This window comes from Sphaerodactylus townsendi, linkage group LG07 (genome assembly GCF_021028975.2).
Source record: "Sphaerodactylus townsendi isolate TG3544 linkage group LG07, MPM_Stown_v2.3, whole genome shotgun sequence".
Taxonomy (NCBI): domain Eukaryota; kingdom Metazoa; phylum Chordata; class Lepidosauria; order Squamata; family Sphaerodactylidae; genus Sphaerodactylus; species Sphaerodactylus townsendi.
Window position 1 is genome coordinate 34,890,033 of NC_059431.1, and position 14,344 is coordinate 34,904,376.

General features: G+C 46.5%; 1 protein-coding gene across 1 annotated transcript in view; it reads left to right on the top strand.

Moving 5' to 3' along the window:
• The first annotated feature begins 6,013 nt into the window (after window positions 1-6,013).
• The window catches only part of HOMER1 (homer scaffold protein 1), a 102,819-nt gene continuing 94,488 nt past the window's right edge, over window positions 6,014-14,344 (top strand). Inside the window, exon 1 of the mRNA XM_048503195.1 lies at window positions 6,014-7,713. Within this exon, the coding sequence (XP_048359152.1) occupies window positions 7,709-7,713 (5 nt within the window). The 5' untranslated portion in view covers window positions 6,014-7,708. The remainder of the gene's footprint in view (window positions 7,714-14,344) is intronic.

Here is a 14,344-nt window from a genome sequence, read left to right on the forward strand (position 1 = left end):
GTTATCCAGCTGGGGGAGAACGACCTGCCAGAATCAACTCGGCTGCAGCTCCTACATGCCATGCTGGCTGGCCTGGGAGCGGTCCCCCTCCTTCTGCCTAGCACCACCATATTCTGGTCACAGCTGCTGGAGAGACGGGTGTGGCGCGGGGCCAGAGCCCCTGGGCGGGTTGATGCAGCTCGTCGGAAGATCAACCGGGCCGTCTCTCGGTTTGTGTTGGCAGCCGGTGGTAGAACCATCGCCCATCCGTCCATCTCCTTTCGAGATCCAGCTTGCTTCAGGGATGATGGCGTCCACTTATCGGAGCTGGGCATGGACCTGTGGATACGTAGTGTTCAGGGGGCTTTGCTGGAGTGGCTGGGGTAGAGGGAAGCGTTTGGCGGGAGACGGGGGTAGGCCCCCGTGCTCTTGTGGCGGTTTGGCGCATGGGTATTGATCTGGAAGGGCAAGGGAAGGGGCTGGGGCAGCCTTCCTTAGGAGCGGCTAACAGTGACAGAAGGCGACGCCCTGTCGAACGGGCGAAGGGGGGAACATCTCTGGCCGGGCGGCCGCCCGGCAGCAGAGCCCCTACAGTAGATCGAGCTTCGGGACTGGGCACCAGCCCTGCGAGCTGTAGCGTACCATGACCAGATCAGACCCATGTAGCCTCAGCTTCTGCTCAATAAAATGGCTATGGCAATTTATTACCCAGCGGTGTGATGTGTATCACTATAGAGGGGCCCTCGCACAGAAGTGATCTCGGACGTAAAGCCTGTGAATTACCGAGCCCGGAGTTGCTGATGAGTGGGGATGGAAACGAGCCAGCTGGCACTGCCCAGACAGGGGCCCGGAAATGGAAGGAGCCACTATGGGAAGGGGCAGCGCCACCCGGATGAAAGAGGGCGAGCAGAGGCTTTAAAGGGACTTGCCCTCCCTTTGTGCAAGCCAGTATTAGCGCGACTGACGATTGCCCACCCACCTCACCCTGCTTTTATATGTTAATGCATGCTGTTCTGTCTAGCCCAGTTCGGCGGTTTGGCGCATGGGTATTGATCTGGAAGGGCAAGGGGAAGGGGCTAGGGCAGCGCCTTCCATAGGAAGCGGCAACAGTGACAAGGCGACGCCCTGGCTTCGAACCCGGGCGAAAGGGGAACATCTCTGGCCAGGAAGCTGACGCCCGGCGAGCCCACAGTAGATCGGCTTCGGGGACTGGGCACCCGCCCTGCCGAGCTGTAGCACGTACCCGCATGACCAGATCCAGACCCATGCTTAGCCTCACGCTTCTGCTCAATAAAATGGCTATGGCCAATTTATTACCCCAGCAACGGTGTGATGTGTATCACTATAGAGGGGCCTCGCACAAGAAGTGATCCACCCTCGGGCAGCAACAGGCGTCTTCCTGTGGGATTTCGCAATGGTCCTGAATGGAAAGCAGATAGCGTCTATTGTAAATCCAGGTGGCTTGCTATCGCCCTCAGCTGATCTTACTATCAGCTGGCTGCTTCCTTCAGTAATGCCCTCAGGTTCCCGCCTCTCTCCGCTGTAACAAAGGGCCTTTCTCCACTTTCGTCCTTCCCCTCTATGCTGCGTGCTGCTCTCAGCGCACAGCATCCCAGGCGCGCACCCAGCACGGGACCATCAAAAGGCGCTGTTGAGAAGAGCGCCTGGGATGCTGCGCGCTGAGGGGCACGACAGCAGCAGCTTCGGGGCAGCTGCACTGTCGCCGCCCCTCTCAGTGGGGAGTGCCGAGGGACCCTGCGCGAGTAGCGCGGGGTTTAAGGGAAGTGGGGAAAGGCCCCACGAAAAGTTCAAACTGTCCAATGGTGGTTCCTGCATGTCTTCCAACGGCTGGGAGATCTTTGGGTGCTGGCCACAGATTTGATTTGTAAATCCAAAGAGGGTCGTCCTTATCAAAAGAGTCGGCTGTGCGTTGGTCTAAGCCAGTGGTGGCGAACCTAAGGCACAGGTGGCAGAGGTGGCACTCAGAGCCCTCTCTGTGGGCACGCACAGAGTATCCCCCCCCCCCACACATATCTAGGCTGGCCTGGACAGCTGGGCTCAATTATTAGCATTAAACCTAAGACCTAGTCTTGGGGAAGTAGTGTAGGTAACCCTGTTAAGTGCTGTGAAACCCCACTGCTTTTCATGTGAAGAACTAAAGCGTAATCCTTTACCTGGGAGTAAGCTCAGTTGCTGGCAATGGGGCTTGCTTCTGTGTAAACCCTCCTAGGGTGGTGATTCACCTGTTGGAAGAGTTGCACGGTTGCTTCAAAGCAAAGTCACCGACTACCACCAAGCTTACTCCTGAGTAACACACGCCTTGGAGCCAACTGTTTTTTCTAAACTAAAACCTCAGTATTCAGGTTAAATTGCGGTGTTGGCACTTTGCAATAAATAAGTGGGTTTTGGGTTGCAATTTGGGCACTCAGTCTCGAAAAGGTTCGCCATCACTGGTCTAAGCTGCATCCCAGAACCAACTTCCTTGTCCCTTAATATCAGACCTTAACTGGCTATTGCTTTTACCATCAGACACAAATTTCAAAAATAACATTTCTAACTTAAACATTAGGGAAATCCTAAAGGATACTTCACAAATACTTATTGGCATGGCTTTCTTAAATCTAACAATAACAAAACCTTAAGCTAACTGAAGAACCTAACTAAACTAACATCCTAGGCTGCAGGCACATCCTAAATTCAATTTAAAAGTGGCATTTATTATATCCTAAAATGACACAAACACAAGGGAAACCACATAGCATTGGCACAATCATACATATACATTCTTTGTGAACCTTATGAAGGCTTCTGAACCACACAAGTCTCCACATCCGGGCATGGAGCCAGTGTAGCCAGGCAGCCTGTCTTCAAGAAAATATTTCTTTATTTTCTTGTGGCGGTAACAATAGAAGGAGGGAGGCTAGGTATTCTGCTGTAGCAAAAAGCATCCTGACTGGACCTCCATTCTCTGTTCCCCGCTACTGCTTGACAGAGCAGGGAGAATGGGGGTAGGGGATTTGGTCTCAAGACAGCATGCAACCTCACTTCCAGTAAGAAACCAGAAGCTATGTCATTGTGTCAGCACAATTCTCTAGGACTGCAACAGGATCCACCCTCTGACCTATCCTACATGTCTTCAGCAGACTGCATAAACAGACTTTATAGACAGACATTGTGTGTAAAAAGTAGGGAGCTCTACTTGCATGGACCGTTTGCTTGTACAGTTCACACATATGCAGGATTTGTTCTCACTATCTCCTGAGTGGGCATAGCAAGTGTTTGCTGATCCTTCTACGAAGACTGCTCCCTGCCACCCACCTGGCCAGTAACTTGAAATGATTGCCTAGAAAAAGGCTGTTGCATTCACATTAGTGAGGCCAACATGATTGCTTGAAGGGATACTTGAAACCTGAATATCAGAGATGTTTGTTATTATCCAATTATCCAGAGATGGCCTGCATATCAGAGATGTTTGGTCATGTGTCTCCCATGTGCTTATGACTTTGAATGCCTGCTTGAACAAGCCAAGGAGGCCATTAAATAGGGCAAAATGATGTTGTTACTTCAAATTGTGCTGAAACTTGAAAGATGGATCTCTGTCTTTTCTTTGTTGGCTCCTTTACACTCTTTCAAACACTTCAGGGAAAGCAAGGCTATAAATAGTGGTGTGAATGTTTCCTGTGAGACATTTTGGTTTTCATTAGTTAAACAGAACTTGAGAAAGTCTTGAGTTAACTAATGGATGAGGGACAGGGAAATCTACTTTTCCCCATTCTGACTGATGGTATTTATGAGGAGAATGTAAAGCCCCCTGCCTACCCCCATCTAAAATGTGGTTATAACAAGCCTGCTTTGCCACCTATCTCCCTTCCCTGTAATCCTGGAATTAGAAGGTTCTAGAGCAGTGATTCTCAACCTTCCTAATGCTGCGACCCTTTAATACAGTTCCTCATGTTGTGGTGACCCCCCCAACCCTAACATTCATCCATTTTACAGATGGAGAACACTGATGCAGAGAGTCTTAGGCGACCCCTGTGAAAGGGTCGTTCGACCCCCAAAGAGGTCCCGACCCCAGGTTGAGAACCACTGTTTTAGAGGTTTCCATTGGAATGGCAGTTGAGACTGTTGGGTTGTTGAAAGGCCTGAAGAATAGATAACATTAGTACCATGAGTAACTTCCATTCAAGAGCAACTTAAAAGGAACTGAAAAGTAATTTACTGGTCACTGAAGTACAGGTATGAATTGCTAAATTAACCAATCACTATCATTAACCAGTCACCAATCACTAACCAATCTTTAATGATTGTCATATATAGTTTCAAAATAATGTGGTTTGATTTCCTTTAATTCTTCTACTGGTATATAAATGCCTGACTAAATTATTGGACCCAAATATTTAGCAATAAAGGAAATAAGATTAAGATGTGGAAAGGTTTTCCAGAAGCCTGGAACGTAGCCATCAGTCCTATTATAAACAGATAATAAATAATAATAATGGGATGAACACAAAGATCCACATACAGTAGTCATTCATAGATAGGCTGTTTTTATATCTTGTGCTAGGACTGTAAAGAAATACAATCTGTCTGTATGTGTGTTTGTGTACCCATGTATGAACTCCTGCTCAAGACCTTATGCAGATATTTGTAAAAAAGCATAAATAGCTATTTTCATTTCATTCATATTTCTTTGGCTCCATAATGGGTATCACGCTCACAATAAGGATAACAGTACAGAGCAGTGGTTATATCTGACCCTTTTAAAAAACATGTTTATTTTCAGATATGTGAAGAATAGCAACATTGTATGAAAGTTTAAATCTCAGTATCAGTTCTAAACTCAGTGAAATAATAATAGTCAATGTTAATAAAGATTTTTCAAATAAATAATAAAGTAATAATAATAAATTAAAATGGAAAAAGAAGAGAGGTGAATGTGTGGAAAAAAATGTAAAAATGTGACAAGTTTGAGAAAACTGTAATTTTTCTGTTTGCTGTAGGCCAGTGTGTTCTTTTTTATGATTTAGTTTTAGTAGTGTCTCCGTTGGCTTCAGGGCTTGGCCATTTACTTCGTCAAGGATATATTTTAAGTCTTTAAAAATTTTAGGAGTGAAACAGAAGAAAACAAAAAGAAATCTTGTGGCAAAGAAGTACACCTTGTCTGAATTTAAATTGTCTCAGCACTTTGTAGCTGAGGTCCCAGGGTTATTTGTAGTCTACTGAAGACAGAAATGTAGATATCTCGAAGTACCAGCAGACAAAAAAACCCAATGGCTTCCCCAAACAACAGTCAGGCATGATCAAAGTACAACTTAATAAAATTGTAAGAATTTATTTCCTATTTGTTTCTGAGCTTTTAATGTACCGGTATTTGTCAGCTGTAACAATCTGAAAAAGTAAACTAGTGTTTTGGGGTTTCTACCAGAAGTACCTTGGAACTGACAATTACTCATTACCAAGGACTGGAATCATTTGACTGTATATCCGTTTTCTCTTTGTAGAGCAGCTGCCAGGCCCTGAACCGTCCAATTCAGTGTAGATGACGTTGGTTGCAATCACAACACTTTCCTGGGAGTAAGCCATTTAATAAAATTGGTCTTACTTCCTATTAGATTTAGGATTGTTTCTAAGGAGGTAGTTTCCTAATTCGTAATCCACACTGCAACGATGATTACTAACAACGGCTTAATGTGGGACATACTTGCTATTTTCATGCTAAGCTTTTATTCTTAGGCTAAAAACGAACAGGCAAGAGATCTTTTCCCCCTCCTGACACAGATAATCACGGAGGTGGATAGAGGGGGCACCAAGGGTCAAAGAAGCTCAGTTTGGCACGCTACCCCAGAGCCAGGCTAATCCAGCCTCCTCTCTACACCCGCCTAATCCCATTCCCTATTATAGCAGCGCTTCCGGCGGCGTCGAGTATTCTGACATCATCCCCCGCACCCCGGTGACGTAAGCGCCTGGAGCAGAGTGTGACGTCGGTGCGTAGGGGAACGCGGTGACGTGTCCTATTTAAAGGTCCCCCTCTAGTAGCCGATGGAGACAGACCAGGCAGGTGCTGCCGCGTGGGGGAAACGGTGGCTGCGGAATAGCCCAGGGACGCTGCACCGGCCACAGTGAGAGCGGAGGGGGAGAGACCCTCGAGTAACCGGCTTGGATCGTTGACACGCCGCAGCATTCAGGCTTCTCCCCGCTCTCCTCCCACCTCCGCCGGGCTATTTTTTTTTTATCGGCGGCTGCAGGCGCCGGTGGGAGGGACGGTGCGAGGAGAGAAGGATCGGGGCGCCCCCTCCGCCCTGCGCTCCGCCCACCCCTCTCGGGGCCTCGAGTGAGGGGAAGGGCTGCGCTGCGCGGGAAACCGGCAGAGGGAGGCGAGCCTGATTGACGGAGGCGGAGGCGTGCGCGCGGGCGGGGGAGGGCGGAGAGGGAGGCCGGAGGTGTGAGGAGAGGGAGGAGGATGTGAGCGGGCGGCGTGGGGTGGTGCACAGCTGGGGCACGGACCGAGCCTGGCAGCGGAAGATCCCCCTCCACCGTGCAGAGGGTGCCCCGAGGTGCGAGAGGGGCACCTTCCTCTTCACTCCTCCGCCGCAGCTCCGTTGGTGCAGAGAGGGGCGGCAGGGGCTCTGCTGCGCTCGACTCCGCCACCCCTCCTCCTCCTCCGCCGCCGCCGTTACTGTGAATGATTGATCTGCCAGCCCTCCGGAGGAAGATGCTCGCCTGCTGCAGAAACGGGGCGTGATTGGAGGGCTGGGGGGACCAGCCGTTTGCCCGACCCAGCCGGGGTCAGAACCGGGTGCCCCGCGCCCATCTCCGCCGCGGCTCCCTTTTTCTCATCCCGCCACCTCCCGACTCCGGTTCCTCCCCACCCCATCACATCCTTCGTAAGGGGATGCGCGGCTGGTGCCCTGCCGCCGCCGCCGCCGCGCTACCGGAGCCCGATGTCAGCGCCAGCGAAGCGGCTCCCTCCGCCTGCTGCTCGGGAAAATGAAGCGACACCCCCCGTCTTCCTGCTGCTGCTGCTGCTGCTGCTGCCGCCGGCGGGGGTGTTAGAGGCAAGGGCGGCGTGGAGCGCTGCGCACACCGCAAGCCCCATCCCGCTCTGCACCTGAGGACGGACGGGCGGACTGCTCGCCTGCCGGGAGCTCTTGGCTGCTCTAGAGCCATTGCGATCGGACTGCCCGGGGGGGCATCGGCGCTGCCGTTGGGGTTGGCATAACCCCCCTGCCAGAGGCAAGTGCCTCCGCCTTCCCCCTGCAGAAGGAAGGTTGGCTGGTGCTGCTACTGCTTCTACCTCCTCCTTGTCCGCCTCCTGGCAAGGAGCTGAAGCTGCCCTGGACCCCGTGCTGCAGGGGAGGGGTCTGCGGAGAAGAAGACGGGCTCCGGGAGGCTATGGGGAACGTTCCCATTGGGCTTGCTCCTTAGGCAAGACCTCCCTTTCTCCTCAAAAGGGTTGTGATCCCCCACCCCCCACACACCTGGCTTCGCTCCCACATGCCTGTAGGCTTGTAGCCTTTAAATCCTGCTGAGAGGTGCTTAGGGCCACCTGGATTTGTGGAAACACCTGGGATCTACAGCCAGAAAGGCAGAAAGCCAGACAAGTAACAGGAGTGTCAGCGCGGCGTTGCTTAGCAGGCTACTCTTGCAGCTCTGTCACAGGGTGAAGAAAATCCTTTTTAGGAATTTGGCTGCTTAAACAACTTGCATTTGCACGTCTCCATTGGTCATCATGGGGTAAGATATTTCATACTGAATCATGGAGTTGTAAAATGGGGAAGTGGATGTCTAACATGTTCAGTTTATTTCCATGAAGTGCCCTGTCAATCCCTTGATAAATGTGAAGGAAAGACAGAGGTTAGTGTTCATGAAACTTAAGGTATCAAATTTGTTTTCAATAATGGTCAAATAAATGTCTTGTTTTTGGTCAGCAGTATTGGAAATGTTGTTAGGGCCATAAAACCATTGACATTTAAATTTAATCCAGCCTGCAATATAAGGTTACTTGAATATTTCAGTCACAAGGCAGAAAACACTTGTTGCTTTGGTTTTGACACATCTTTTTCATTGGTGATTCTGCACACCCTCAGTGCTGAACTCCAAGGGGGTTTGTAAGTTTTTCTGCTCTGAGAATACTTTGAGAATCTTTCCTGCAGGATTTTTTTCTTTGCTTTTTTAGCCCTTTTGGTAGCCTTCCGAAGTGAGGAAAATGACTCCTGTAATCAATGTGTGGGTTTGACATATACAGATTCAAAAGGTTTTTTCCCCGCTTTTCAGTTTCTTGGTGACAGCTGTCTGAAGTAGTTTTCTCAAGTGACACTTAATTGTTGTTAATTTGATGTTTTTCACATTCCTGTGGACATAATTGGATGTAGAACCTACAATAACTGGAATGTAGAACAACTTAAAAATATGTTGTCTGACCTCCATTAAGAACATAAATGAGTTATACATTCTAGACTGAAAAATGTGACAGAGTTGCTTGGATATATGCTGAGTAATCTATGCTAATATCTTTATATATCAAGACTAATACATGATAAATAAGGTTGGGTATCATTGCACCATACATGTCATACCTAACTAGTAAAATGCAACAGATGTCCTGGTCTTGTTTTGTAGTACGGCAGTCTGTGTTGTCATGATGGTCAGCTGATGTTGGTGGAAGGTTTGGGCCAGTGAATTTGACCCTGGAATCTCTACTAGATTCTGCTGTATGTGGTTAACTTAGTAGACCTAATGAACTTGAAAGCTTGTCTAACTATTTAACCTGAAAGCAGATAGTTTCCTACACTTATAATGTTATGTGTAGGTCTACACTAAATGTAATATAAATGTCATATAAAATTGTTTTATGTTTTGCCTGCTCCTAATATAATGTAGGTTTTCAGTGAGGGTCCTTAACTTACTGGTTCCTATATGAAATGAGCTTTGCTTAGAGGCAGTAGCAGAGGAGATGAAAGTTATTTTATGGTCACTGTTGGACTTCACTATATGTTGGAGTTCTGGCATTTTTTTCTTTATTTTTGTGGAAACCTTGGGCAGGCTGTGTCTGAATGGATGAAGGGCAGGCAGAGGGTTCTTTGTTCTTTTTCCAGTTAAAAGGGGATCATGGGGTCATAATCACTTACCTTACCCACTTAGGATAGGGATTTTAGCTGAAAAATCGAAAGGGCAAAGGGTTAAGCAGTATACTAGATTTGGCCTGCTTTGGGTTGTTTTAATTATTTAATTATTTCCACTGGCAAACTGCCAAACAGCACTTAAGTTTGCAGTTAGGATGACTTGATTGGGCCAAGTGGTAATTCCAACTGTGCCTTCCAAAAATACTGAAGCCAGAGGCTTGTTGCCTCAGAGGGCAAAGGATAGAAGTAGGCAAGATCCTGAGAGTTTTATGTTTGGAGCTCCCAGCATTTTCCATTTTGTTCATATATTTGGTTCATAGGACTCCAGTTTAATTTGGGATTAAGATGTAGGTGTAGTATAAATTCCAGCTTTTCTCCCTGTAATGGTTTCCCTACTCAAATTGTAGAGAAAGAGGGAATATAGTTTCTATGCAGAACCTCACAGGGCTGAAATTTGCCCAGTTTGAAATGACTGTTCATTGGATCCAGATTAAATTGTCCAACGGAATAAGAGAACAACCCTTACTGATTTAATTCCTAATAACAGGAGAGTGAAACAGGGATGTGTCTTGGCTCTGTTGCTTTTTAACTTTTTTTCTTAGTGATTTAGTATCAAGATTAACTGGTCCTGAATTTGTTTTCCCCACTTTATGTTCTCAGAAAGTCTCAATCCTACTTTATGTGGACAATGTGGTTTTAGTTTCTGTTACACCTATTGACCGAAAAAAAAACTATTAAACAAATTGGCAGAGAATTGCAATGAAGAGGCTCTTAAAATTAACTATAACAAGACCAAGGTTGTGGTTTTCAGGAAAAGACCCCGAAAGTTTCACTGGAGCATCCATGGAACCTCCATCAAACAATGGAATAATTTTAAATGTGTGGGGATAACCTTTAATGAAAAACTTTGTTGGAGAGTTCAGTTGCCAACTATAAGATCTACAGCATCAGAAACAATGGAGATTATTCTGAAATCCTGTTATGCAAAAGATGGCCTTCTAATAGAACTAATTCAAAAGTCATATCTGACCAAAGTATTATATCTGACCCAACTTTTTATGGGGTAGAAGCTTGGAAATTGAATGGCAACCTATTAGCAAGTTTAGAACTGGTTCAAAGTTATTTTTTTCCAAAGGATCTTGGCCGTACCTAAGGGGATCTTAGTCACTGTGGTTTGGGCTGAATTAGGTATGCCCTCAATAAGGAGTTGCTCCCATATTTCCTTTTTAAAATACTGACAAAAACAAGGCAGTGCCTTTTTCAATCTGCTCCCCAACAACCCTTCCAAGAGATGGCATGATTGAATGTGCCCTTGATATCCTATGTGAGTAGTACTCTACTGGATGGCTCATTAGAACCTCTTTATACCTGGGTACACAATTCAGGACTGACTGTACAAGTATGATGCTGCAAGTGATAGGTCAGCCGTCTCCCAGTCAAAATCCTCAACTTGTTTTATAGGATTAAAAAAAATTATACCAGAGCTTCCTACTTATAATTTATCTAATCTTAGCTTTCACATCACACTGCTTTCAGACAATGCCAACTTCCTCTTGGATGATATTCCCAAATGCCAAGCCCCATCCAATCCTGGAGACTGCCCCAGCATCTCCAAGAGGACTTTCCAGTGGCCCAACCTCCCAATCGTTGAAGAGCCCCCAAGAATGGTGTAAGTTCCAGGGCTGGGGTGCCATACTTCTGGCCCTCAACCCTGGAGAGGGAGCTCAATAATGTATTTCTGCCCCTGGAAACACACTGCCCTGCCTCCCACGCTGACTTCTGAGCCCCGCTGCAGCCATGACTTTTGGGTTCTGTGGTGGTGGACTGTGGGATGGCTGACTGCTGGTACATTTGCTCCCTCCACCAGGGTAAATGTCGCAGGGAGGACAAGCGGGCTGATGCAAGGCTGTGCTGATCCTTAGAGCCCTTTTGGCCCCATCCTTTGGATGGAGCTGGCCAGCACATCTGCATTTTTGCATATGTGGAGAGTCAGTTCCTGAGGACTTAATGCATTATGTTTTCTTTTGTCCCCGTTAGGCAGAATCTAGGATTAAATTTCTAGATAAGTTGTTCATTGGCCCAAGTGACCTCACAGGATCATAGAAGCTGGTTGTACTTTTATCTGAGACCAATCCTTTTGTTACCTACAGCACTTCTCTTTATGCTTTTGCTGCCAAAAAGATATGGGACTGAAATTTTAAAAATATGTTTAATGATCACTCCGTTCAATCTAAGTTTTAACTCTAGGTTTAACTGTGATTTTTAACTCATTCTTAGCCATACATATTTTTATATATATTTAATTTTTTGTTTTATTTATCTACTTATATATATATATATTGAGAGAGATTCTTATGTTTATTGTAAGTTGTAACTATCTGTGACCATAAACAGTAATAAACTTGACTAGAATAACAAAATATCCCTTTCCGACACAAATGACATTTAGGGGTAATCAGTACAAATTGCCAATTAAATCTGGAACCAGACCTGTATGTTTGTTCTGGTGGTGCAGACAGAGGAGCAAGGTCTTTGCATTTAGAGAAAAATGGGGTGGGGGGAACATCTCCTCTTGCTGAGGTCCTGATTGGATTCTGTGGTCCCATGCACCAGCTTTTTTTTTTTTTAAACCCTGATGGAAGCTCCTTGTCTCGAACTTCCAGAGTCTGGTTTGGCCCATCTGCCTTCCCTTTTTATTGGATTGTGTGGCCTTCTCACCCTTTGGATTTGATCTTCTTGGCCCTGGTCCATTTTGGGCATTGTTTTTTTCAGGCAACTTTTTTTCCAAATACTGAGAAACTGTGACAAGAATCAGAGTCCAAATGCTTGCCATTGAACCTGACATGTGCAACTGAACCTCAGTGCCTCTTTGTTTCAAAAAGAGCCCATAGAGTAGAGAAGTATCAGCTGAGATGCTTAACCCTTTTCCTGCTTTCATCTTCTGCATTCTAAATTGCATCTTAAGTTTCTTCTTCTCCCCTAAGCACCCATAGGGTTCCAAGCACATGCTAAGGTGTGGCAAGGGTCAAAGCATTCAATACCTATTGTTGTTCCTATAAAATTATTTTTCATGTGGAAAGAGAAGGATAATTAAATTCTGATATCTGACACCATGTATAATGTGTAGTTGTATGCCCTCATCAAATAAATTTGATGTAATCTTAGAATTTGCCATTTTGGGCCTAATTATCCAGAGATCCCATCCTAAGAGGAGTGGTTAAGACAGCATTCTTTCTTATTTCTATCTGGAACAACTGATCAAGAATTTTTTTTTTTGGTATATTGGCACTTTGGTCAAACTATTAGTCACATGTTATCAAATGTGAAAAAATGTAGTGATGTGATTCCGATGATAGGTACTCTTAATCAGTTGGAAGACCCTTATGGAAGTTGGAAGAGCAGCAGTGACGTTGTGGTTAAGAGCAGGTGCATTCTAATCTGGAAGAACCGGGTTTGATTCCCCGCTCTGCCACTTGAGCTGTGGAGGCTTCTCTGGGGAATTCAGATTAACCTGTGCACTCCAACACATGCCAGCTGGGTGACCTTGGACTAGTCACAGCTTTTTGGAGCTCTCTCAGCCCCACCCACATCACAGGGTGTTTGTTGTGAGGGGGGAAGGGCGAGGAGTTTATAAGCCCCTTTGAGTCTCCTACAGGAGAGAAAAGGGGATATAAATCCAAACTCTTCTACTCAAATTCTTCCTGTGAATGTACATCCCTCGAAAAATCCCCACAGACAATGCTGTTAAGTTACCTTACTTTCTAGAACACTGAATGGGAAATGAAGATCTAGAGTTACACTGAGCCAAGTCTAAATACTTTATAGCTAACTTGCATGTATTAATAATTAAGCCACTTTTTGAGCACTATAAATGCATAAGGCTTTTCTATACATGCATGTGCAAATTTTAGTATTATAATGGAATAAACATTGCAGTTCAACTGGTAAGTGACTAGAGTGGATTGACAATTTTCTACTGTGAGCATAGCTGAGGAATAAATGTTAGGGACTGGTTCTGGTGGGTTTTCCAGGCTGTGTCGCTGTGGTCCAGTGGATCTTGTTCCTAACGTTTAAATGCTAGGTAGTTTTCTCCTATGAATTCTAATTTTGAAAGAGTAAATTTCAATACTTTTAAGAAGGTGGTTTGCTCTTCTGCTGTGTGTGGGAGCCATATTATGTTTTAACTCTTTTGTCCTATGGACAGTGGTGTATCTACCTAGGGATAAGGGGTACCCCTTGTCCCCTGGCGCCAAAATTGGCCCCCCATGTGCCCAGGACTTCCTGCTGCCTCCAAGCACTCTCAACCCCACCCTGGACTCCCCCCCCCCGCCAGCTGGGCTCCCAGCCAGCAGCCTGAAGTCTCTTCTGACCTCCCCTCCGGGCAGGCCAGAAGACACTGCAGTCCCGACCTCGGAGGCCTGTTTTTATAGGCACTGAGGCCGGGGGTGGGACTTGGGGAGCAGGAAGAGGTGGGACTTCCTGCTCTCCAAGCCCAACCCCCAGCCTCAGTGCTTATAAAAGCAGGTCTCCAAGGCCGGGACTGCAGTCTCTTCTGGCCTGCCCGGAGGGGAGGTCAGAAGAGATTGCCGGCTGGGAGCCCAGCCGGCAGGGGGAGGGGAGGTGGGCACCCTAGACCTTGCCCATGTCTATGGTGACATGGGCGGGGTCAAGGTCAGTGGGGGTGGAGCCTGGAGGCATCGGGGCGAAGCCGGGGTGGTGGTGGGGCAGAGCCTGGGGGAGCATCCTGGAGATAATTTGTCTCCGGGCGCCATTTACCCATGGTACGCCTCTGCCTATGGAAGAGCATGTATAGATGACCATACATTAAACAAAAATTAACTGGAATGAACAGATTACGTGGGATTTGCAGGGGGAAAGACTGAGTATGAATATTTTCTTAAGCATATTTTGTTACGCATGTACTCCTTCTGCAGGGGAAAAATGTGATGGGGGCATATCATAGCAGACCCAAACTGTTTAAAATATTTTCTTTTCCAGCATAATGTTGGTTAGTTATTATGCAAAAAGTTCAAGTAGTGTTGCAGAAGAGAATATAACTCAGCTACTCCTAGGGTAAAACCACTTCAGAATTCTTCCCTCATCTCTTTCCCAAGCATGGTAGTAATATTCCAAGATAAAATCCTGACTTTGTTGAAGCAGTAGTTACTTGGAGTAGACCACCTTGTAGGATGCAATGCAGAAACAACTGACAGACACACAGTCAACGGTGCAGAAGTTCTATT